Source organism: Mchenga conophoros, linkage group LG3 (genome assembly GCF_057382185.1).
Source record: "Mchenga conophoros isolate Kocher_MC1m ecotype Shallow Benthic linkage group LG3, M_conophoros_male_GT1.1, whole genome shotgun sequence".
NCBI classification, from domain to species: Eukaryota; Metazoa; Chordata; class Actinopteri; order Cichliformes; family Cichlidae; genus Mchenga; species Mchenga conophoros.
The window spans coordinates 8,793,182-8,816,718 of record NC_140528.1 but is presented as its reverse complement, the minus strand read 5'-3'; the positions used below and the strand labels follow the sequence as shown (position 1 = coordinate 8,816,718).

Below are 23,537 nucleotides of genomic sequence, written 5' to 3'. Positions count from 1 at the left end.
TCAGTTTTATTTCTATGGAGTCAAATAATAAGAAAGGCTCTAGAACAGCCCTGAGTTTGTCCAGGTGACACTCCTCTGAAGAACAAAGACAAAGAGGAAGAAGGGGATTCGTTTTCAAGTCTTGTTTCTTTCAAAATAAAAGCTGAAATGTTTTGGAAGCATGATAATATTTCAGCCAGGATGCCGTCTCCAAGGAGACCTGCACCTCAGCGCTGAGCTCCACATCACGCCCTGTGAAAGCACAGATATAAATCTGCTGCAGTGAGAAGAACTTTACCCAACACAAGTGTAGAAGTAGACATTTGACTTTACCTACAACCTGTTAACAACAAAGCTTTCATTGCCTCTGCTGTTGATGTCATGTAGGACTAATCATACTTCACATCAGCCATGCACACGTCAGAGGATCTCCAGGCTTTCAGTGATAAAGCCAAGCAGATGATGTGAACATAGCAATAGTAAAACATGCATCATAATCAGCTGTACAGTGGGGCAAAAAAGTATTTAGTCAGCCACCGATTGTGCAAGTTCCCCCACTTAAAATGATGACAGAGGTCAGTAATTTGCACCAGAGGTACACTTCAACTGTGAGAGACAGAATGTGAAAAAAAAATCCATGAATTCACATGGTAGGATTTGGTATGAATTTATTCGTAAATCAGGGTGGAAAATAAGTATTTAAGTTTATTACTCTGTATCACACATGAGTGCCCGAGGGAGGCGGGGCTGACTGGGGAGACACAGGAAACAGAGAGACAGGGCTGACTCGACATGAAACGATGAAACGTGGGACACGGGAACAGAAACTAAACACAGGCTGAAATGAACACTGAGGGAGGGAGAACTAAGATTACTGAGAGCCTGATAAATAAGAAGAACAAAAACCAAGAAAAACAAGAGTCAAAGAAAACCAAAAACACAAAGCATTGGGCCAGGACCTACTGCTGTGACATTTATATGTGATAAAAACATTAAAAACTGCTCAGATGTTGAAATCTTTCTACGTATACTTTAGGTTCAGCTCTCCAGCCTGGCATTTGGTTAAGCATGATTCAAACATTTGATTTTGTTTAACTGGTTTTAATTATAGTTACTTTTTGTGAACATTTGTTGCAGCATTTAAAAATACATCATTTATTTTCAAACTTTTATTTGATTTAGAGCATCATATTTGACCAACGTAAATGTTTTAATTTCATATAAAATAACTGAAGCAGTGAACTAAATATCTGAAATCTTTCCTTCCTTAAAAGTTATAATCCTACTTAAGTTATAGTGCAAACGCTTAAGCAACAAATATACTTGATGCTAATTAATTAATATTTCCCTTTGATGTTGCAACTATGCAGTCACTTCTGTCTTTAAACAAAATAATATTTTCCAGTTACAGAAATCATAAAGTCCAAACTAAAGTGCTACTGTTGCTATATGCATTTTATATAAATCATGGATGATGGTCCTGACATGAAGGAAGAGAAAGTTACAGGTTGCATCCTTTGACTTTGTCTCCGTGCCTTTGGGCCATTTTCAGAAGGACAGATGTTTCTGTTCAATTCTTAAATCAATTTTTTCAAACACAAACACTATTTTAAAGCTTCTAGAGAGTAAAATATTAATGATAATTATAATAACAATAATAAAAACAAAAGCTCTCAGATCCATCAAACCAAGCAGCAGAAAGAACAATAACTGAAGAGAAAACTTTAACCTTGTAGACTTCATTATGTTCCAGCTGCTCTACAGACGCTGTGACCTCGAACTTAAGCAGGTCGTAAAGTATGTGCAGCTCAATAACTTCATAATCAGACCCTGTGGTATTTAGGCAGCAGAACAACTAAGAATAACAACTACAAATAATGTTTTTAGGTTTCTGTTGTACTGCAAGGTTCTGTACAGGAGAACCAAACCAAGAGCAAATATTACGTCTCATTTACAGCTGAGCACGAAGAGCCATCAACATTTAGCAAATTGAATCATCTTTGTTTAGATGCAAGAAGAATCATATAGAAATGAAAAAGTAGAAATAGAAATCCAGAGCAAAGATATCCTCTAATTCAGCGTAGCACATGTGCAGCTGCTGCGATTCACGTAAGCATTCGGCTCGTCGCTGTTGCAGATTTTTCTCTCGCTGTTCTGGCTCACAGCCCTGCAAACACAAAAATAAATATCCCCAAAGCTGTGAAAGGGAGCTAATTAGTAAGAGTATTGTTACTCTCCGCAGGAGTAGTCCAGCAGTAGAAATCAGTCCAATAACAAGGTGTGTAACATCTAGCAGGGTGACAGAAAAACCCAGGGTAACTTCTAAGGACCTCAACGTCTCTCTCACATTGTGTTTTTTAAACATGCTTCCATTTGTCACTTCAGTCTTTACTCTGAAATACAGGAAGAGAAATCATGGCTGAAACAATTTCTCATGAAACCAGGGGTGTGGTCCAACAGTCAGTTTGGTGAGGAAGGTTCCTAACTGAGAGAAGTGACCCAGAAGTATCTGTGTAGCAGCCACAATGAATCCAGATCATGAGCTTTATTAACTGATCAAAGTCTCTTCTTTCATCTTCTGTATCATTCAGTTTGCATTGGTAATGCCCATTATTGTAATGCTTTTTTAAGACCAGCAAAACTTTATTTCACTTTGGGTTAGCTGGGATAAGTGATGGATGGAGGGAATTTTACTTCAGCCACAGAAATCCTAAACAGGAAGGAGGAGCAGAGTTACAGTGGATCACTATCCAGCAGGGAAACAAGGTTTATTTCAATTTCTTGGCCATGAGTGAGATTTACTGAGTGGGCAAATTAGGGAGACGACACCATCAGATCCCGAGCCCTCCATGTGTTAATCAAGAGACGGCTGCTGTGCTACATCCATAAATAATGAATAAATTAGGAGCTAAAGCTGAAAGGACAGTTTATTTGTACCATCTTCACGTGAACACATTCAAGAACATCACAGATGAAGAAACATTAAAAACTTCCACACTACATAAAGCAAGAAAAATAGTTTTTCTTTCAGGTGGTTTCAGAAAAACAGAAACATCAAACATCTCCAAGACTCTCTTTGAAAGAACTAAAAACCTTTGTTCTCATGGTCCAATCATGAGTGAACTCCCCGATGAAGCCTTGTGTGCTAAAACATGTCAGAGTTTTAAAGGTTAAACATGAGTTTCCAAAACGTTTTGCTGGAGAACAATGAACTATTTGACTGAGTTTCAATCATTTACAGACGAGCAAAACCAGGACAGAGAAAAAAGGACAAAACTGACTCAGTAAAAAACAGAAAAGAAGATCCCATGTAGATCTGTATTATGTAGAAGTTCAGCCCAGCAACCAGTTCAGTTCAACACAAGTTTAAATGATTCTATCTGAACTCTGTGGAGCCTGATCTCAAGCTTTTTGAGTCTGACACAGAAACCAGAGGATCTTTCTGTGTCTTCAGATTCACTGTGATCCAGTGATGGGAGTGATTTCAGCCCTGAGTGATCACGCTGATGTTTGCACAGAGCAGACAATGAGGTGAATGTTTGGGCACATTGGTAACAGTGAAACAGTTTATTAGTAACGTGGGATCGTTTGTGTGCAGAGTATGAACTGAGATTCCTGAAGCTCTTGTCACACTGGTCACAGCTGTAGTTTCCTTCCATGTGTGCATGTTCATGAATGTTACGATTACCTGACTGTGAGAAGCTTCTCTCACAGTGTCTGCACTTGTGTGGTTTCTCTCCTGTGTGGACTCCTTTGTGTGATTTAAGCTGACCTTCAGTGGTGAAGGATGACCCACACTGATCACAGAGGTGCTTTTTAACCCCACTGTGAATCAGTTCATGTCGTTTTAAATCTCTTGTTGTGGTGAAGCTTCTCCCACATTCTTTGCAGTATTTCAGTTTGTCTCCAGTGTGTCTACGTTGATGTACTTTTAGGGTATTTTGCCAACTGAAAGTTTTTCCACAGAGGTCACAATGAAAGTCTTTCCCACCACCACAGTGATGACAGGGTTGAGAACTGGATCCATCTGTGTCGCTCTGCTTCTAAACAAAGACAGTGTAAGTCAGTCCTTCAACATTTGTATCCTGAACGTCGCCTGAAATAAAGAGCATCTCTGCAGACGTCCAACTACATTTGACTGTTTCAGTTAACACACTCAGTTTACTGGGCTGCAATAACTACAATACTACCACCATAATACTACAGTAATACTAAAATCATAACTGAAAGGAAAATCTGAATAATCACTCAGAGCTGCTTTTCCATGCAGTAGAATTGCTAACATGCTAACACAGTTTAATGAGCAGAGTTGTTCCAAACAGTCAGGCTAAAATGACAAGATAACAATATAAATACATACCTCACAGTAGCTGCACTTGTAGAGTCTCTTTCTGGTGTGGATCTGTTGGTGTTGTCTCAGGTGATGTGGAGATTTAAAAGTCTTCTCACACAGGTCACATTGATAAGGTCTCTCCTCAGTGTGGGTAAACATGTGCTGTTGTAAGTGTGCGTCTGTTGTAAACTCTTTGCCACACTGTTCACAGCAGTACACATCATGTCTGGTGTGAATGCGTAGGTGTGTATTTCGGTACCCTCTCTGGCTGAAAGTTTTTCCACAGATGTCACAGCTGTATGCCTTAATTCCAGAGTGGGTAACTAGATGCCTCTGTAAGCTGCTACTGCGAGTAAAAGCTCTGCCACACTGATCACAGCTGTATGCCTTAATTCCAGAGTGGGTAACTAGATGCCTCTGTAAGCTGCTACTTTGAGTAAAAGCTCTGCCACACTGATCACAGCTGTACGCTTTAACTCCTCTGTGGATGACCTGATGCTGTTTTAGTGAAGCCCTCACAGTAAAACCCTTCCCACACAAGTCACAGCTGAACGGTCTCTCTCCAGTGTGGATGACCTGATGCCGTTTTAGTGAAGCCCTCACAGTAAAACCCTTCCCACACTCGTCACAGGTGTGTTTTTTCTCTCCCTTTCTTCTGTGAGGTTTGTCGGCCTCCTGAGAGCGCTGACTTCTGGCTCCATGTTGGTCCTGCAGTGACAGAGATACAAACAGAGGCAGTGAGTGAAATGCAGTCGTGGAACAAACTCAACCTTCAAACTCCATTAACACTAGTTTTAAACCTGAAGGTGGAGCGTGGCACCAAACACCTTAAAGGTCTCTTATCCCCACCTGCTGGTAGTTCTAACACATTACATCCAACCTGCTGTTAAAGATAATTCATGACTGTTCAAACACTAAAATCATGCCCATCCCTCCTGATTGTACACACACACACACACACACACACACACACACACACACACACACACACACACACACACTATTTTATAATTTAGATTATTTTGTTGTTTCCTATTACATATTTCTATAATTTGTATAGATTTATACAGAATTATTCAGTGATAATAAATCCTATGTTTGTTTATTCTAAAGGAACCCCGTTAGCTTCCACAACAGATGTTGCTCGTCTTCCGTCAAATACTCACATAAAATATTACACAATAAAGTGGATTCAAGATATCCACATAATTTCACTCTTACATCCACAGTGAGGTTTCACAATTGTTCAAATATAAGCAATCAATAATAATAATAATAATATCAATAACATTGAGGCACATTACACAAATTTCAAAAACAAATCATGTCTTACAATATTTACAACAACTAAAAGCTCTGTAAATCGGCTTTTAAGTGTTCATTGAAGTTTTGAATAATTCTCTAATTTTTTAAGGCAACTTATTCCACTTAAAAGTTGCTCTAAATGTAACAGTTTTACAAAACGTTACTTTTAACTCGAGCATTTACTAAGTTGCAGTTTGTTGAAAACTGTGTAATATGATGATGTATTTCATCTGGATACTGCAGCTGAGCAGAATAAATGTGGTGTGTTTAACAGAATTGCTTTCTTTAGAACTACAAGCCATAGAATATTTTAGCCTGTACAGGAAGCCAAGAAAGGTTATTATGCATTTGATCAATATTAGTATAGTATGAACATCTTCACACTAATCTGGACGCCTTATTCTGGACTAACTGAAGTCTGTTAAGATCTGTCTTATTAGCTGCTGACCAAATGATTGAACAATACTCCAGATGAGACATTACTAGTGCATTAATGACATCTTTCATAATGAAGAAGTGATACACAAAGAGCATTTCATAGCCATAGCTATGCCTTGTCGGCAGAGTTATGTGACATTAGTGATGTTTGTACTTTCAGCGTTAACTTGGTTTTAAAGCCTTTAAAATATACGCCGTTCAATAGTCGACCTTAATCTGACAGAGAATGTGATGATTTTGTGGATAATTAAAGTCAGTCATATATCCACAAACACAACAAGCTGAAAGTCAGTGATGCTGCTCGGTTTGCAGTCCTGAACATCACGGCACAAGCAGGATTCACTGCACTGTTAATGTTAGCTGTGTTATATTGCTGCCTCTGTTCGGTGGTGTCGAGCCAAACGCACTTTAACGTGTGTTTGAACGAGCTGACGGTTCACTCGTTAAGCTGAAAGAAAGATGCTTTAATCACAGCAGTCACACATGTGTCCACTGCACCATCTGGAACTCTTCTTGTTTACACTCGTAATAACACAAACACTAAATCCTGCTTCTCTGGTGCTGTTGTGTAGCAGTGTGTACACCTGAGACTGTCACCTGTCTGTCTGTCCTGCACTCTCTCTCTGTTTCTTTCTCTCTGATTGTGGAATAAAAGTATGAACATGTGTTTATAAGTTACACTTGTGTCTGAATCCTGCAGCTTATCACACATTTGATTTCCATGTGTGACGACTGCAAGTGTCCAGAGTGAGGACAGACTGAGGGAGCCACTGCTGCACATCATCTGTGAGGCTTTGCACCCCTGATGATCCACCAGGACAAACTCAGCAGTGTGTGAGGAAGAGGAGGAGGAAGAGCCAGCAGCTGCTGACAGATGGAGGGAATAGACAGACTGTTCCCTGTTTGTGAAGGACTGCTAGGAAAGTTTAACATAACTGTCTGTGCTGAATCAGTCTTATTAGGTAATGTTCAAATAATGTGATCATCCCAGTGTTTCCAGTGTGGGAGAAAGTACTCAGAGTACTCAGGGCCTTCAAGTTACACACTATGAAAGGCAGCAACAAGTTTAATGTTCAGAAACCTAAAGTCTGTATCAGCAGCAGGATGGAGCTAAAAATAAATGTTGGTTTCAGTTCTATGAAGCTTTGAGTGTTTTGGATCAGTAGCTGCTGTGTTTGTTGCATCATATTGCTGTAACTGTTTATATGCTTTATATATTCTGAGCTAAGTTGATCTATAGTGTTACATCATATTCTATAAGGATGTTATGTGTTTGTAGACTTTCTGCCCAGTTTGACCCATTTAGCAGAAGTCAGCCTGTTTAAGGCTCTGATATCTATTCTGTGTGACTTACAGCAGTTATGACATGGTCTGATTTTCTCACCCAATAAAGGAATATTTCATATATCAGTCTACTCTTCATTCTATCAGACACAGTTATCACACCACAGTTATCACCCCACTTCCCCTGCCGGTGGCAGACTCCCTCGGGTGTCGGTGTGTTGGTGGTTCTTTGTATCTGGGGGTGGGCGTCCGGGTACACACCGGCTCACTCCTTGGCGGCCGCTTATTGGGGCTCGCTCGGGCCATTTCAGAGGTGGGGTGCCCCCGGCCTCTCGGCCTGGGGCTCAGTCACTCAGGCACAGCTGGCTGCCGGCGGAGCTCACGGGCGCGTCACTGCAACTCCCCCTGGCTTCTGCTCCGCGGCTGCTGAGTGAGCCCTCATCTGGGACTCTCCTCAGCTCTTACTGGGACAGTGGCGCGGCTGCCCCTCTGTGGGTCTTCCTTGGTCTCTTGTGTTCTGGGGGCCTCTGGATGTCTGGAGTTTTGATCTCCTCCATACCTGCTTGATACCATAAAGGACAGGGCTGTGGCTCCCCACACTCCCTAGCAGATCATTACATGGAGAAACCTTTGGAATGCAAGCATGCTGATCCACACAGGTATGCACACAGGTGTACACACAGGTATTCACAGACGCGGACTACAGCTTTCTTGGCTGCTGCCTCAAAGCACACTGTGCGCTGTCTATCTTGAGTGTTGCACAATATCGTTTATTATTTAGTATCTACTGATATCTACTGCTAGCTAGTTTATTGTGATGGTGCTTTTTTTTTCTATTATTATGTTGCTCTTTGTTGTTTGCTGTCTCCTCTGTTTTTTTTTTCTCCATACAGGTGACCCAGGAGTTTTTTTTGTTTGTTTTTTGTTTGTTTTTTTTCTCTCTTCCCCCCCTTCTCACCGTCTCTTCTCCCCTTTGGTTTTCTTTCTTTCTCTCCCCCTCTTTCTTTCATTCTTTCCCCCTGTCCTATCCCACAGTTATGTCTGTCCCGTTTGCAACTGAAAATAAAATAAATTCATAATTATAATAAAGATCAATCAAATGGACCAATATGGCAAGGCCATGAAATTCAAATTCAAATTTTATTTGTCACGTACACAGTCATACACAGTACGATATGTAGTGAAATGCTTGGACAACTGCTCGTGACCTAAAGAAAACAAAAAAAGGAAAAGGCTATGAATAAGATAGGAAATAAATATGAAAAATTAAAAAGGGTAAATTTAACTAGGAAGGAATAAAATATAAATTAAGGTTAAAAATGAAATAACTGTACAACACAAATTAGAATGAAGGGTAAATTTAACTGGGAAGAATAAGATAAAATATATAAATTAAAGTTGAAAATAAAATACACAATAACAGCAGCTGTACAAGTATTAACCGGAAATGAAGAATATAGTGACCAGTGTTGTGCAAAACCAAAGTCCAGAAAGTCCAGTGTGTGTAAGAACTGTATGTGTGGGTCAGTACTGTGTGGTGGTGTGATTGAGAGACCGTATCGCCTGCGGGAAGAAGCTCCTCCTCAGTCTCTCTGTGTTGGTCTTCAGGGAGCGGAATCGCTTTCCTGACCTCAACAGAGAGAACAGTCTGTTGTTGGGATGGCTGAGGTCCTTCACGATCTTCCTGGCCTTGGTCCAGCACCGCCTGCTGTAGATTGAGTGCAGGTCAGGGAGCTCGGAGCGGATGGTGCGCTCAGCTGACCGCACAACCCTCTGTAGAGCTCGTCTGTCCTGCATGGTGCTGTTCCCGAACCAGGTTAAGATGTTTCCCGCCAGGATGCTCTCTATGGTGCACGAGTAAAAGTTCCTGAGCACCTTGGAGGGCAGTTGGAAGTCTCTCAAGCGTCTGAGGTGGTAGAGACGCTGTCGGGCCTTTTTCACCACGGTGTTGATGTGACAGGACCATGACAGGTCCTGCGTGATGTGAACTCCGAGGTATTTGAAGCTGTCCACTCTCTCCACTGGGCACTCGTTGATGACGGGGGTCTGGTAGTTCCTCTCCTGCTTAGTGCTGAAGTCCACTATCAGCTCCTTTGTCTTACTGACGTTTAGAAGGAGGTTGTTCCTCTGGCACCAGTTCTCCAGATTCCTAATCTCCTTCAGGTAGGCCGTTTCGTTGTTATCAGAGATCAGGCCCACCACGACGGTGTCGTCAGCAAACTTGATGATGGTGGTGGAGCTGGTAGTGGCCACACAGTCATATGTGTACAAAGAGTACAGCAGGGGGCTCAGAACACACCCCTGGGGGGCTCCAGTGCTGAGAGTGGTGGAGGCTGAGACATGTCCGCCCATCCTTACTGCCTGTGGTCTGCCAGTTAGGAAGTTGGAGATCCACTGACACATAGATGAGCTGAGTCCCAGATGCTCCAGCTTGGTGGTGAGTGTGGAGGGAATTATGGTGTTAAATGCAGAGCTGTAGTCTATGAAGAGCATTTTAACATAATTCCCCCTTCTAGTGTCCAAGTGAGTGAGTGATGTGTGGAGGAGATGAGAGATGGCATCGTCTGTGGAACGATTTGGACGGTAAGCGAACTGTAGTGGGTCCAGTGTGTCTGGTAGTGAAGAAATGATGAAGTCTCTGACCAGGCGTTCAAAGCACTTCATCACTACTGAGGTGAGGGCTACAGGGCGATAGTCATTGAGAGAAGCAGGGTGGGGTTTCTTCGGGACAGGAACAATGATGGACTCTTTGAAGCATGTGGGGATCACCGACTGAGATAAAGAGATGTTGAATATCTCAGTGAACACAGGAGCTAGCTGGTATGCGCAGTCTCTGAGGATACGACCTGGGATGCCGTCTGGTCCTGCTGCTTTCCTGGTGTTCACTCTCTTGAAGGCTCTCCTTACTTCATGCTCGGAGATGACGAGCACGTTTCCGGTGCTGGCAGTATCTTCCTGTCTGCAGCCGTTAGCGCCGCTAACACAAGCATTGTTGGAGACCTTAGCTGCAGCCTCGAAGCGAGCATAGAAAGTGTTCAGCTCGTCTGCCAGAGTCACGGCCGCGTTCGTCATACCGGTTGTTGGTGCTTTATAGTCCGTTATTGTCCTTAGTCCCCGCCACAGGCTCCTAGAGTCACTCTGTTGGAGTTGTGACTCTAGTTTCCTCCCGTAGCGCTGCTTCGCCTCTTTCACCGCCCTCCGCACGTTATATGACGCGGCTTTGTACGGGTCCATGTCCCCCGTCATGAGTCCCGTGTTGTAGGCAGCGGTGCGGGATCTCAGAGCGTCGCGGATGGTTTTATCCACCCACGGCTTCTGGTTGGGAAACGTTGTGATAGTCTTTGTCTCCACGGTATCATCCGCTAGTTTCCCGATGAATCCCACAACCGCTTCCGTAAACACGTTGACGTCATCGTCGGAGTTGTTTCTGAACATGCCCCAGTCTGCGTCATCGAGTGCGTCCTGTAACGCGGCCACCGATTGATCCGTCCAGCGCGCGACCTTCCTCTGAACCGGAACTTCCTGTTTCAGCCTTTGTTTGTATTTTGGCATGAGGAAGATGGCGGCGTGATCAGATTTGCCAAACGGGGGGCGGGATTGTGCCTTGTAGCCGTCCTTGACCGTAGTGTAGCAGTGGTCCAGTGTCCTTTCACCCCTGGTGGGGCAGGTGATGTGTTGATAAAAGTTCGGCGCTGCGCGTTTGAGGTTGGCGCTATTAAAGTCCCCCGTCACAATAAGCGCAGCGTCCCGGTGTTGTGTCTGGTGCTGTGTGAGTGCCTCATGCAGCTCGCATAAGGCGGTGACCGTGTCCGCTTGTGGTGGAATATAAACGGCACTTACGATGACCGATGTAAATTCCCGAGGTAGATAAAAAGGACGACACATGATGGACAGTAGTTCCAGATTTGGTGTGCAGGAGCGTGTGAGAGGAACAACGTTCGCACTGTTGCACCAGTTGTTGTTCACCATTAAACACACGCCGCCTCCCCTTGACTTCCCCGAGTCCCGTATCCTGTCCATGCAGTGAACCGAGAAGAACTCGGCCGGCTGGATGGCGTGGTCCGGCACCTCTGGGTTCAGCCATGTCTCGGTGAAGCAGAGGAGATTGCAGTCCCGAATGTCTCTCTGGAACTTTATCCTGGCCCTGAGGTCGTCAAGCTTGTTCTCCAGTGACTGGACGTTGGCGAGCAGGATGCTAGGCAGAGGTGTGCGGTGTGCACGAGCTCTCAGCCTGTTCCTGACGCCGGCTCGCTTCCCTCTAGGCCGCCGCCGCTTCCCTTTGTTCTCCCTCGAGATCTCACTCGGCCAGCTCGGATCCGGAGTTAAAAACTTCGAATTGTGAGTACATTGTAAACCAATAGAAACAAGAGTGTCACTGTCATACCTAATGTACCCAATGGTGATGATTTTGCCGATTTAGAAACACTGAAAACTAACTTAAAAAAACAAAGACAAAGAAAAAGTGGTCGGAGCAGTCGTGACGGCAGCCGACCTCACCGGCGCCATCTTAATTCAATGATGATCCACTTGGTAAAATAAATCCGCTTGGCATCTTTCTTGGCCTCAAGACAACAATTCTGATGGCTATAGATCCAAACGGGACAAAAAAAAAAAAAAAAAAAGAAGACAGTTATCACAGCTCCTACGTTTGCTTTTTACACATACCGTATTTTCACGACCATAAGGCCAAAAGTCTTAGATTTTCTTCAAAAAGTACGGCGCGCCCTATAGCGCAGTGCGCCCTACTATAGCGCAGTGCGCCCTATACCTGTTCTTTTATACCTGTATAAAAGAACAGGTATGTGCATTATGCAGAACATCGTTGTTTTAACAACCCTGAAAATGCCAAAGAGACACGCTTGCGAAGCACAGTTTAAACTGAAGGCCATCAGCTACGCGGAGGAACATGGAAATCGAGCAGCGGCGAGAGAATTTAAGATTAACAAATCGATGGTTTGCAAATGGAGGAAGCTAGAAAACAAGCTCCGGCAGGTCAAGAAAACGCAGCTGAGTTTCCGCGGACATAAGGCGAGGAGGCCCGAGTTGGAGGAAAGACTCGAGCGGTGGATCATCGAGCAAAGAACGAGCGGGAGAAGCGTTTCGACGGTCACCATTCGGCTAAAAGCAGTTTCACTAGCTGAAGAGATGAACATTGAACATTTCCAAGGAGGCCCGTCTTGGTGCTTTCGTTTGATGAAACGGTGCCATTTTTCCATCCGGACCAGGACTACGGTAGCGCAGCAACTTCCAGCGGATTATAAGGAAAAGCTGGCCATCTTCTGCTCCTACTGCAGCAAACACATCGGCGACAAAAACATCCAGCCCAGCCACATCACAAACATGGACGAGGTCCCGCTCACTTTTGACATCCCGGTGAGTCACACTGTGGAGAAGAAGGGGACCAGCACGGTAGCGATACGCACAACGGGGTATGAAAAGTCTTCTTTTACTGTTGTGCTTGGCTGCCATGCTAATGGACAGAAACTGCCGCCTATGGTGATTTTTAAGCGAAAGACTTTGCCTAAAGAGAAGTTTCCAGCAGGAATCATCATTAAGGCAAATGAAAAGGGCTGGATGGATGAGGAAATGATGAAAGACTGGCTGAGGGAGGTGTATGTAAGGAGACCAGGTGGTTTTTTTCCACGCATCACCATCGCTGTTGATCTGTGACTCTATGCGTGCCCATCTCACAGCCGATGTGAAAAAACTAGTGAAACAAATGAACTGTGAGCTTGCTGTCATTCCGGGAGGCCTGACAAAGGAACTCCAACCGCTGGACATCGGTGTGAACCGCCCGTTCAAAGTAAGGCTGCGAGCGGCCTGGGAGCGATGGATGACCGATGGAGACCACAGTTTCACCAAGAGTGGAAGGCAGCGCCGGGCGAGTTACGCCACAATTTGCCAATGGATTGTAGATGCTTGGGCTAACATGGCTGCTGGCTCTGTTGTTCGAGCTTTCGCAAAAGCCGGCATCGTTTCCGAGGAGCCGCACGGCACGGAAAGTGACTGACAGTGAAGAAAGTGAACCTGGCATGTGTGATGGAGATTTAGCGCAGCTGTTCAATTCAGACACAGAGGATGAGGACTTCGATGGGTTTGATTGATGATAAAAATGTGAGTACCAAACTTTGTTTTGCTCCTGCTTTATTTTTAAATACGCACACTTGTATGCTTGTGTGTTGTTGATGATGACGATTACTGGTAATAAAAATGTGAGTAAGGTACCGAACTCAGGTTTGCTCCTGCTTTATTTTTAAATACGCATACGGTACTTGTATGCGCCCTATGATCCAGTGCGCCTTATGTGTGTGTTAAATACAGTAAAGGCACACATAACTGAGACATGATACATAGATATGATACATCTGTATACACACTGTCACAGATACTTGTCTGTGAGTGAAGTGATTAATATGATAACTATAATATTGGCCATATCATATTTACACTGACTTTAGTCTCATGAACAACATCAGCTAATTGTTATTTACAGCTAATCTTAAACGACTGTTCAGCACAGAAATGAAGCCCAACAATCATGTTTCACAGTCCTGTGGTCTCAGCCTCAGATACTCATCAAATCACACAGAGCTCATGTAGAAACAAATGAACTAAATATGTTCTCCTTCATTTCTGTCAAACAAAGCTGTATGAAACGTTTCCAGCTGTTAGTATCATGGTTGCTAGGCAACCTGGGCAGCGCGACGGAGGCTAGACGTCCCATTTCACGAGCCTACGAGCCTCGCACTTCGGCCTTAGCGGTCTTTGAGTACGCGGCCCTTGAGGACTTTAAAGCTGCAGAACCTGAATCGGGATACAGCCATGATGATCTCCAGCCTCGTGCTCGCCAACATTCTCACCTGAGTTAAGAAGACGATCACTGAAATGGTCTCAGCAGGTCCTTTGATGACAGCAATGAAATGCAGCGGTAAGGCTTTTTGGGGATTAAGTTCGTTTTCATGGCAAAGAAGGACGATGCAGTTCATCTGATCACTCCTCATAACATTCTGGAGTGCAGGCAAAATGCTATTATAAAAACTTAAGCAGCAACTTCTCCAGGTTCCAATATTTATGCAATTCTCAAACCTTTTGGCCACGACTGTATAACCTCTTCTGAAGTTTAGTGGATATTATACATGGTTATGCTCAGGATGTGTCGGCCAGTTTCCACTGGAAACGCCTTTTGGTTAAACTGTCAGCGAGGAATTTGCATTTGCACTGTTACATTTTTATATAACTTTAATGCACATAAACAACAGCTGCTTGTTTCAGTGAAAATACATTGATGGGTTTTTAATAAAGTTGTGCAGCTGTAAAGTATTTTGTCTGGTGTCAATTCTATCGTCAGCTACATCGTTATGGCAAATGTTCAAATGTATATGGTGATAAATATCTTTGGTCATATGGTCCTGCTCTGTCTGTCACCTTCTGTGTTGAGCTCATTGTTTCCTCTGTAGTGGCTGAGCTGAGTCCAAGTAGCTGAAAATGTTCCTCTGCTGCTCCGTCAGACTCTCCTCCTCCTGCTGATCAGCTGGGACACAAAACAGATCTTTGTTAGGCTCCACACTGCACTGAAGAGTCAAAGTGTCTCATATGTTCATCTGACAAGTAAAAGAACACATTTTTGTTTCCCGAGGTGGGCAACTTGTTGGAAACAAACACAAAAGGTTTGAGCACTGATACCTGCCATTGCTGGCATTGAAAGATGCAACGCCAGCAATGTGGATTGGTTTGAGTCTTGACAATCCACATTGCTGGCATCTTTCAATATGTTTGAATGCACCAGTGTAAGTGCAGCCACTCAGACTCAATGTGTTCATAGAAACAGGTGCACATGTGTCAGGAGTTCATCCAGCAGTAGCTATGGCACTTGGCCACAGGGGGCAGCAGTGGACTGACCTGCATTTGAGACTGCTCCAGCTGCTCTGTGACAGTTAGTAGATCTGCTACAAATTGCAGATCACATGCAAGTTTTGGAAATGACATTATAAATATTCCTAACTTAGCCACGGCAGCCATGTTGATGTATTACCTATATTGGCTGAAAATGTTCATTTGCAGAGAAAAGACTGAATAACAGGAGTGGTGATTCCTGTAACTTTGTGTATATAATTTGGCATTTCTTACTGATGTAGGCCAAAAATAAATACATAAACTGAGCACCTGATGGCTTTGAACTTTTGTTGTCCATCTTCCATTGGTTTGAATTTTGCGCTCCAGTACAAACACAAATCCCCCAACCCGAGGATCAGCACAATTAACCTAACAGACCTACACCTTAGTTCACAGATTCACTTTGTCTAAGGTTGATTTCTGGGATTTCACACAACCCAGGATTCAGATCGTGAATCCATGATGGGCTTGGATTTACATCATTATAAATGAAATGTGCTCTACTTGGAAGCAGCCGGCCCCGCCCCTTTTGACGGGTTGTGTGAGACTTTAAATCATCAAACTGTAAATTATAAATTAAATTGTTATTGATCCTTTACCCCGAGTCCTAAAGTGTAGATTTATTTTCTTACTCTTCTTATATTTATTGTTTGTTTACTTGCACCGCTGTAACTGCAGCCTCGTCGTCTCGTCTCTCTATCCGGTTGTTCAGTGATGACAAGACGAATCCTACTTCCGGGCCTAAAGTAGTCTGCGTTTAATATAGCTTTGTGTTGTTAACATGTTTAATGTTATGTATTTTCTTCTATTTGATCTCAAAAAGCTCCTAAAACAGTCAGCGATCACTATTGACCTCCCTCGGCTTTTATTACCGCTAATCATTTATTTAAGCTCAGTTTTTAAAACCTTAGGATGTAACTACAGCCCAGCCCATGCAGCAGTATATGAATGACTAACCTCGTATTGTGGATAGATTATCTCAGTTGTTCTCCTGGCTGAAGTTTGGTCCTTTTACAGCATCCTGCCATGCGATTACATTTGTTCCTGACCACCGAGAACACTCACGTTAACTTTTATCGAGTGGAAAAAAAGTTAGCTTGTTTATATTATGCTAACATAGCTGTGTTGCTAACGGTCACGTAGCACATCATTATATACCAGCTAGCCCAACTTCAGTAACCCTACAAACGCCACTGCTGTTTAGTTTTCTGTCTTCATTTATGCTGGAAGTGATAGCAGAGCTGTACGTTTGAATTTGTTTCCAAAACCCCGCAGTCAGGACATGCTATATTGTATTTAGATAGAAGCTAGCGAGCTAACTTCCTGCTAACTTCTAACTCCGTTAAATGTCATAAATTCCGTTTTCATGGATGCCTGGATGTTAAACTCAATTGTTACACCTGGTAGAGCAGAACGCTGATCATTTTATTAAAGATGAAAGACTTTAGACAGTTTTTCAACTCTCAGTAATGCCATAGTGATCGTTTGATATATGGACCTGCAGCGGAGTTTAGGCCCAGACACGGCTAGTGACGTCAGACTGAACAACCGGATATGCTGGACTGTCTGTAGCGGAGATGACAATAAAGTTTATGTCTGTGAAGGTTCTCAGTCATCCAGGTCATCGTAGTCAAAGGAGCTTGCATAGAAAAGCGTCTGGACTTCTTTAAGTTACGTGAAGACGTTTCACCTCTCATCCGAGAAGCTTCTTCAGTTCTAAGGTCAAATGGTGGAGAGTCCCAGATATAAACCTAGTGGGAGTGACCCCCCACAGAGGGACAAAAGAAGAAGCTTCTCGGATGAGAGGTGAAACGTCTTCAAGTAACTTAAAGAAGTCCAGACGCTTTTCTATGCAAGCTCCTTTGACAATAAAGTTTACTTTGACTTCAGCAGCGCGCAGGCGCACCGAGGGCTCTCGCGCTCACTTTATATAATTTAGAAAAAACATCGGTGCAGATTATAAGTCTGTATCATAATATCTGTTTGTTGTGTTGTTTTTATTTTGTTTTGCGAGTTGGTTATTAGATGCCGCTGCAGCCAGCCAGAGACTCCCCGCCATAATAAACTACGTATTCTCTTATTGCTGTTACCAAGTTCCTGTGAAAAGCAGATTTTTCCCACTGCTGACTCAGCTGGATCAGGGAGAGTGACTGAGGCAGATATTGAGCTGTCAGTGTTTTTATATAACATTAAAGTCCCTGAGGGTATGGCACCAAGCACCATTGAGAATTCCCCAACACTGTTTGACAAGTTTGACGAGCATCTTGACTTTTGGTCTTTGGATATTAACAGTCCTGGATATGTGACTTCTTGTTTAACAGAAATGTTACAGAGAGCATTTGCAGTGCAGCCTTTAATTGCTAGTAATTCACATTTTTTTAGATTTCGACATAAAGCAGATGCCTCAGAGAAATCACTAATAACACTAAGGGCTGGACGGATTTGATTTGCATTCTTCAAGAAGAGTGTGGTGTCATCAGCTAGCTGGCTGATGATGAGCTCCTTATCAGCTGTGCTGATTCCTTGTATAACAGGTCAAATCTCGGGGTGGAGTCTTAATCATTTTAATTGAGCTATTGCCATTCATGTACAAGGTTTTGATAGCTTTACAGAAAAATGCCAAATTTTTCCAAAGAGTGGAAAATAAATTGATGTTCAATTGTATCAAAAGCCTTTTAAAAATCCAGGAAGAGAATGAAGCTATAGTCAGATACCAAATCAGAGTAATCAAGTAGATCTAAAACCAGTCTCATGTTCTTAGAAAGGTGTCTGTTTCTCATAAAGCCTGATTGTGTCTCATCCATAATTGTGTCCAAGAACTCTTTCATTCTGTTAGCAAGTACTAAAGCCATAATCTCATAGTCATCATTAGGGATGGGTATCGTTTAGGTTTTATCCGATACCGGTGCCAAATCGGTACTTTTGAAACGGTGCCGGTGCTCAAACGGTGCTCAAACCGGTGCTTAAAGAATGGAGAACACAAAATTGGTCCAAAAACCTCTCATGTTCAGCTGGTTTTGTGTAAAAAGATAACAATGTTAGCCTTTTCTGCAGCTATGGGGCATATATGGTATCACTCTTAGCTGGAAGCAGTGCTTAACCAATGGAAAAAATACAAACTTTATCCAAAAACCTCTCATGTTTAACTGTTTCCCTCTTTTTCTTTGGTCATTTTAGCCTTTTTGGCCAGGGTGAAGGGAGTATCTGCCATCAAACAAGAAGACAGCCGCATGTAGCTATGATGATGTTTGCTAGTTCACCTTACATGCATTAATGTAATAACGTGGTTAGCCTACTCAACGTAAATTACACGCGAACAACAGAGAAGAACGGCTGCTGCTGCCATCAAATACGGTGCATTTCTCGGCTTTAAAAAACCCGCTATGCGTCGCCAGGTGTTTCATCGGATTTGAGGTGTTACCTTCTTTGACAGTATCACAGTATCAGCTTAAAGCACTTGTTGCAGGCTGCTGAGTTTGCATATTTTGCTGTGAAGTACAGCCAGACTTTTGACCGCTTCGTCTTGGGCATTTCTAATCGGTAGCTCTGCTCTAACAGAACGTACGTACCTGGCCCCGCCTACTATCCTCGGAAACGTAAAATGATTGGCTAGAAGTGTATCAAGGCTCAGGAAAAAAAGCACCGAAATAAAGCACCGAAATGTGCGCTGCTTTTCGGTCTGGTTACTACCGTTTATGTCAGAACCGGTGCCATCATGGCACCGGACACCGGTACCCATCCCTAGTCATCATTGAGCAGACAGATGGGTCTCCAATTATCAATAAGAAGTAAGTCTTTGTTTGGCTTTGGAATAAGTGTTATGAGACCCTGAGTAAGAGTAGGAGGGAGGATGTTATTCTCTACACTTCCTATGAAAAGCTGCAGTAAGAACGGAGCCAGGAGATTAGAAAATGATTCATAAAACTCTGCAGTTAAACCATCTGTGCCGGGAGATTTGTTGGCCTTAAGTGCAGAAATAGGATTACAAACGTCCTCCACAGTCAGAGGGCTGTCACAGTGACTTCTATCTTCCACAACAATAGTTTTTAGGTTTTTAATATTATTGAGAAACAGCGTTGAGACATATATATATATATTCTACTTTTCTAAATGATTGACTATTTCAATGGAGAACCTAAATGACACGGACCCGTGTTTGTTATTACATATCTCTATTTTGAATGTGACAAGTCTATCATTGCCTGTTATTCATAGGTATTAACAGAGTTTTTGGCCTTTTTTTCCTCTATAACAGTTAATTGACTCTTTACAGTGGCCTGCTATGGTTAATAATAACATGTTCAGTCATGAGTGAAATCAAAGCTTTTCTTCACTTTAGCATTTAACATTCCCAACAATATAATGTGATACCTTAATTAAAACACAGCTAATAAAACACAATTTTCTTAATGCAAACATCAGTGACTCAACATTAGCAACCAAAGGGTTCAGTCTGCAGCTCACACTCATGTGAAGCTACAGCCTCCCCCTTTAGTCTCTGTCATTCTTCTGCTCCTGCAAAAACAAAGCAAGACAAAACCTCCACCCTTCTTCTACAGGCTGGGTGAATTGTTGTGGACATTCACTAATCCTAAAGTCGGCACCGTTTTTGTCTCAGTATCAAGTCAGTTAAACTTTTAGTCGTCAGTCCATCACAGTCCAGTCACATGCATACATCCACACACATTCATACCAGATATTGCTGATAATGGAGTCTCACGCGCAGCCTATTCGAGCCTCCATCACCAGCAAGATGACGTCATCATTTTAAAGGAAAACAGCTCCTTGTTTTTGGACTGGATTGACTCGCTGCAATCCTTTTAGGCTCAGGACTTCTCATGTGATCAATGTCACATATAAGTGAATTTCTCCCAAGCCCATTATAATCATGGAGAAAAACACTTTGCGACTGTTTCCAGTAAGAATATTTTATAGCGCTTTAAAGTTCAACCTCTCAGGTCTGGATTAAAGAGCTGATTTGTTAAATCGGGAACTCACAAAATACCAAAATATCACCACCGGTGGATCACACCTCTCAGATGTTCTTATCTCAGTGCACTGTAACAAAAGCACAAACAAACGCAACCAATAAAATACTAATAAAGTAACAAATACTGGGGCCCATTGCAAACATGTCCAAGCATAAAACCATCTTTCTCTCTCTTAGAGAAAGAAAACAATCCAAACCTCACTGATAAAATCAACCTAGTGTCAAGCAAAACCCAAAAATCAACCAAAACTTCACCAGAAAGTTTTCCTCTCTCCCGGGACAATATTGTGCAGGAATACAGGCACCGTAACTCCTTTTGCACTGACAAAAACATGTTGGATTTACTTGATTCAATAGTGGACACTGGTTGCACACAAAGGTTTTGCTTTGGCAGAAACTTAAACAACTGAGTTAAATCAACACAACCTTTTCATATTCAGTAAACCTGCATGTTGTGTTCATAAAACACGATTGAAACATGTTCAGATGGAGTAAGTTGAGCTCCTGGAACATTTTAATCCTTCAATTGAAATTGAATGGGTCTACAACAACTACCATCCTCCTATCTCTATCCTGGTTGCAGCAGGGCTGGGAAATAACCCTGAAGTGATAGGTTACCAGGCAGGGTACACCCTGGACAGCTCACCAGTCTATCAGATAGAAACACACAGCCGTTTACATTCATGGATAATTTAGCCCAGGACCTTCTTACTGTGGAGCAACAGCACTAACCAGCATGCCAACAATGGAGGAAATACAGGAAAGCTATGATTTCCTGTATTTGAGGCAGAATTATTTTGTTCTTGCCCTTGACAGGTTAATCCACAATAAATAGCAACAGCATGCATGTGGTGTGTGTGTCGTTGTCTGCCTCTTATAACTCCAGTGATTTTCCTGTAGTTTGAAATCTTATGCGGTGTTGACACAATAATTTGTTGTAAACCAGGAAATCCCCAACTGTGGTAGAAAGCACAGCTTAGCCTTAGCAAATGTTCAAAGAAAAGTCGTCACTTCCTGATTTCTGCTTCACTGATAAATATTGTCACACTGGGGTTTTTGCAAATGATATCAGTGAGCACTGTGTGGCAGCTGGAGTCAGACAACTGAAGCTCCCACAATCAAGACCACAAACAGCTTTCAAAGGAGATTTGAAGCTTTTCTGGCAGCAAGCTTCATGATTTATGGGACTGGAACTGGAACAGAAACTACCTGATCACCAATGGTGAGCTGGCATGGAATTATTTTTATGACATTTTATCAAAGTTATAAATAAGCATGCCCATTAACACATAGTGAGTGAGCATGTTGTCTTCCCACGCAGTGAACAGCGGATGCTAATGTTTTTGTCACTTTTTACAGAGTCAAACTCAAAGTAAGGTCAGTGCTTCCACGCTTTAAACGCTGCACGCTCACACTCTCTCCACACTCGATAGATTATCCATTGTTCATCTGCACACAGCTGCGGTTTTAGTAACGCAGTAACGCAGCGTGCTTACGGCAAAGTAACAGTAATCTAATTACCTTTTTTGCAATAGTAATCCCTCACTTTACTCGTTTCTTGAAAAAAGTAATCGGATTACTTCCCATCTCTGGTTGGAGCTGTGCACTTGTGGGTTCCACCTTGTGTACACGTTTATCTTTGCTGTGTGTACTTGTACCTCTGAGTGGAAGCTGAACTCTTGAGTTCGAGTATCGAAGCATCAGCTGTGACGTTAAAGTCCAAACAGCTCGTTCATTTGACGTGCAAATGAACGAAGGTAACGCCGTTTTCATGTGGATGTGTCACTGAGACACTTTCCACATCCACAGCTCACAAAATGGGAAAACTATAGAAGTATAACAATGAAGAAGTTACTATGTTACGGGTCCCAAGGATGAAGACCTCGATGACAAATATGTTACCTGTAAAAGCAGGTGAAGAGCAGAGTAAGGAAGACACGATGCGTCTCTGCTTTCCTCCAGAACGTGTCTGAGTCTGATTTATTTCACACAAATAAATGCTATAAAACACTAAACATGAGCTTTCAATATACTGTTCAGCTGGTTCCTCATTCACATCAATTACATTTACTTATTTCACAACATCAGTGAAATATACTCTTTTTAACTGGTTCAGTTTCTCAAGTTCACACTTCTTTCCATAACAGCTACATCCTTTTATCATATCAATAAACACATCACATTGTCTTCTGCAGTGTCTTACTGGCTAAACAGTTCTATTCAATAACAGCATTGGTAAATACATTACATTTGTTCCCTCCAGTAATTTACTGGCAAAATCACTATTTAGTGCATCATGAAACACAGCTTGTTGAATCAACCCATGAATGCCTCTGTTAGCTACACAGAGTTGCTCAGAGTGCTTGTGTTACACTAGCTAATCTACTCAGTCACTTTAACAGAACTATTAACATTCACATCTCACAGAACTGATTTGATTGGAGCATTACAACACGTTTGCACAGAGCATAGGAGCGCACTGACTCTGCTTCACGAGCGCTCCACCTAACGAGCGGGCTCGCGGTGCGGTCGCGCGGGACACTCCTCTGGTTTTCTCCCGTGTTTACATATAAATAACTTTGGCGGACCGCCTTAACTCTCCCATTCACATTAACGTGGGTAACCATGGTGACAATAAACAACATTTTCGGTGCGAGCACCGTGTACCGACCTGTAAAAGCAGGTGAAGAGCAGAGTAAGGAAGACACGATGCGTCTCTGCTTTCCTCCAGAACGTGTCTGAGGAAGCAGCGGAAGGTGGGCTCCACTTACTGCTCCCCGAAACCCCGGAGCAAGCACCAAAGTTCCGCCCTCACTGCTTTCTAACATAAAATGAATCCCTGTTACATGGATTTTCTATCCTCTTAAAGAAACTGAAAATAAATACATATAGCAATGAAAAATGTCCCGTTACATGAGTGTTTTACACAAAATAATATTCATGTGGTCATTCCCTCACAGGGGTGCCACAACTACACTGCTGTTTTGACAGAGACACAGTGTGTTTATCTAACTTGGCTGAAGCCAAAGTTCTCCAGACAAATTCAGTCTGTTTCTGCCAAGTGTGAACTCACTGGATGAGCGCCAGATACACAGAATCAAAAAGGGATAAATTAGTTTTCTTATGTCATGTTCCCGTCACAAACTGGCTCAAGGAGAGGGGAAGCAGGAGTCCACAGATGAAATGTTCCTATAAATAAAGTGGAATTTATTCAAACTTTACCAAAACTTCAACACATCAAATACAAGCAGTTCAGCAGGGAGTGGATGTGTGTTGCATGTGCCAGGTGGATGCAGAGAGAGGCCAGGGCCACGT

At 42.8% G+C, this 23,537-nt stretch overlaps 1 protein-coding gene across 1 annotated transcript; it reads right to left on the bottom strand.

The window, feature by feature from the left end:
• Positions 1-2,860: 2,860 nt before the first annotated feature.
• Positions 2,861-22,188, bottom strand: LOC146577175 (uncharacterized). Its single transcript, XM_085251952.1, has 4 exons — positions 22,125-22,188; positions 7,601-8,363; positions 4,340-5,020; positions 2,861-4,019 (listed from the first exon to the last, which is right to left on the bottom strand). Exons 2-4 carry the CDS (start codon positions 7,643-7,645, stop codon positions 3,330-3,332), a joined length of 1,416 nt encoding a protein of 471 aa, XP_085108078.1. The 5' UTR covers positions 7,646-8,363; positions 22,125-22,188; the 3' UTR covers positions 2,861-3,329.
• Positions 22,189-23,537: the final 1,349 nt, after the last annotated feature.

What these genes read in the sequence shown, in the direction of transcription:
- LOC146577175 (XM_085251952.1), bottom strand. Translation starts at nt 7,645, where the DNA reads ATGGCCCGAGCGAGCCCCAATAAGCGGCCGCCAAGGAGTGAGCCG. An exon ending in GGCCGCCAAGGAGTGAGCCG is followed by an intron (nt 5,021 to 7,600) that starts GTGTGTACCCGG and finishes CTGTCACTGCAG; the next exon opens with GACCAACATGGAGCCAGAAG. An exon ending in ACAAGTGCAGCTACTGTGAG is followed by an intron (nt 4,020 to 4,339) that starts GTATGTATTTAT and finishes TTTGTTTAGAAG; the next exon opens with CAGAGCGACACAGATGGATC.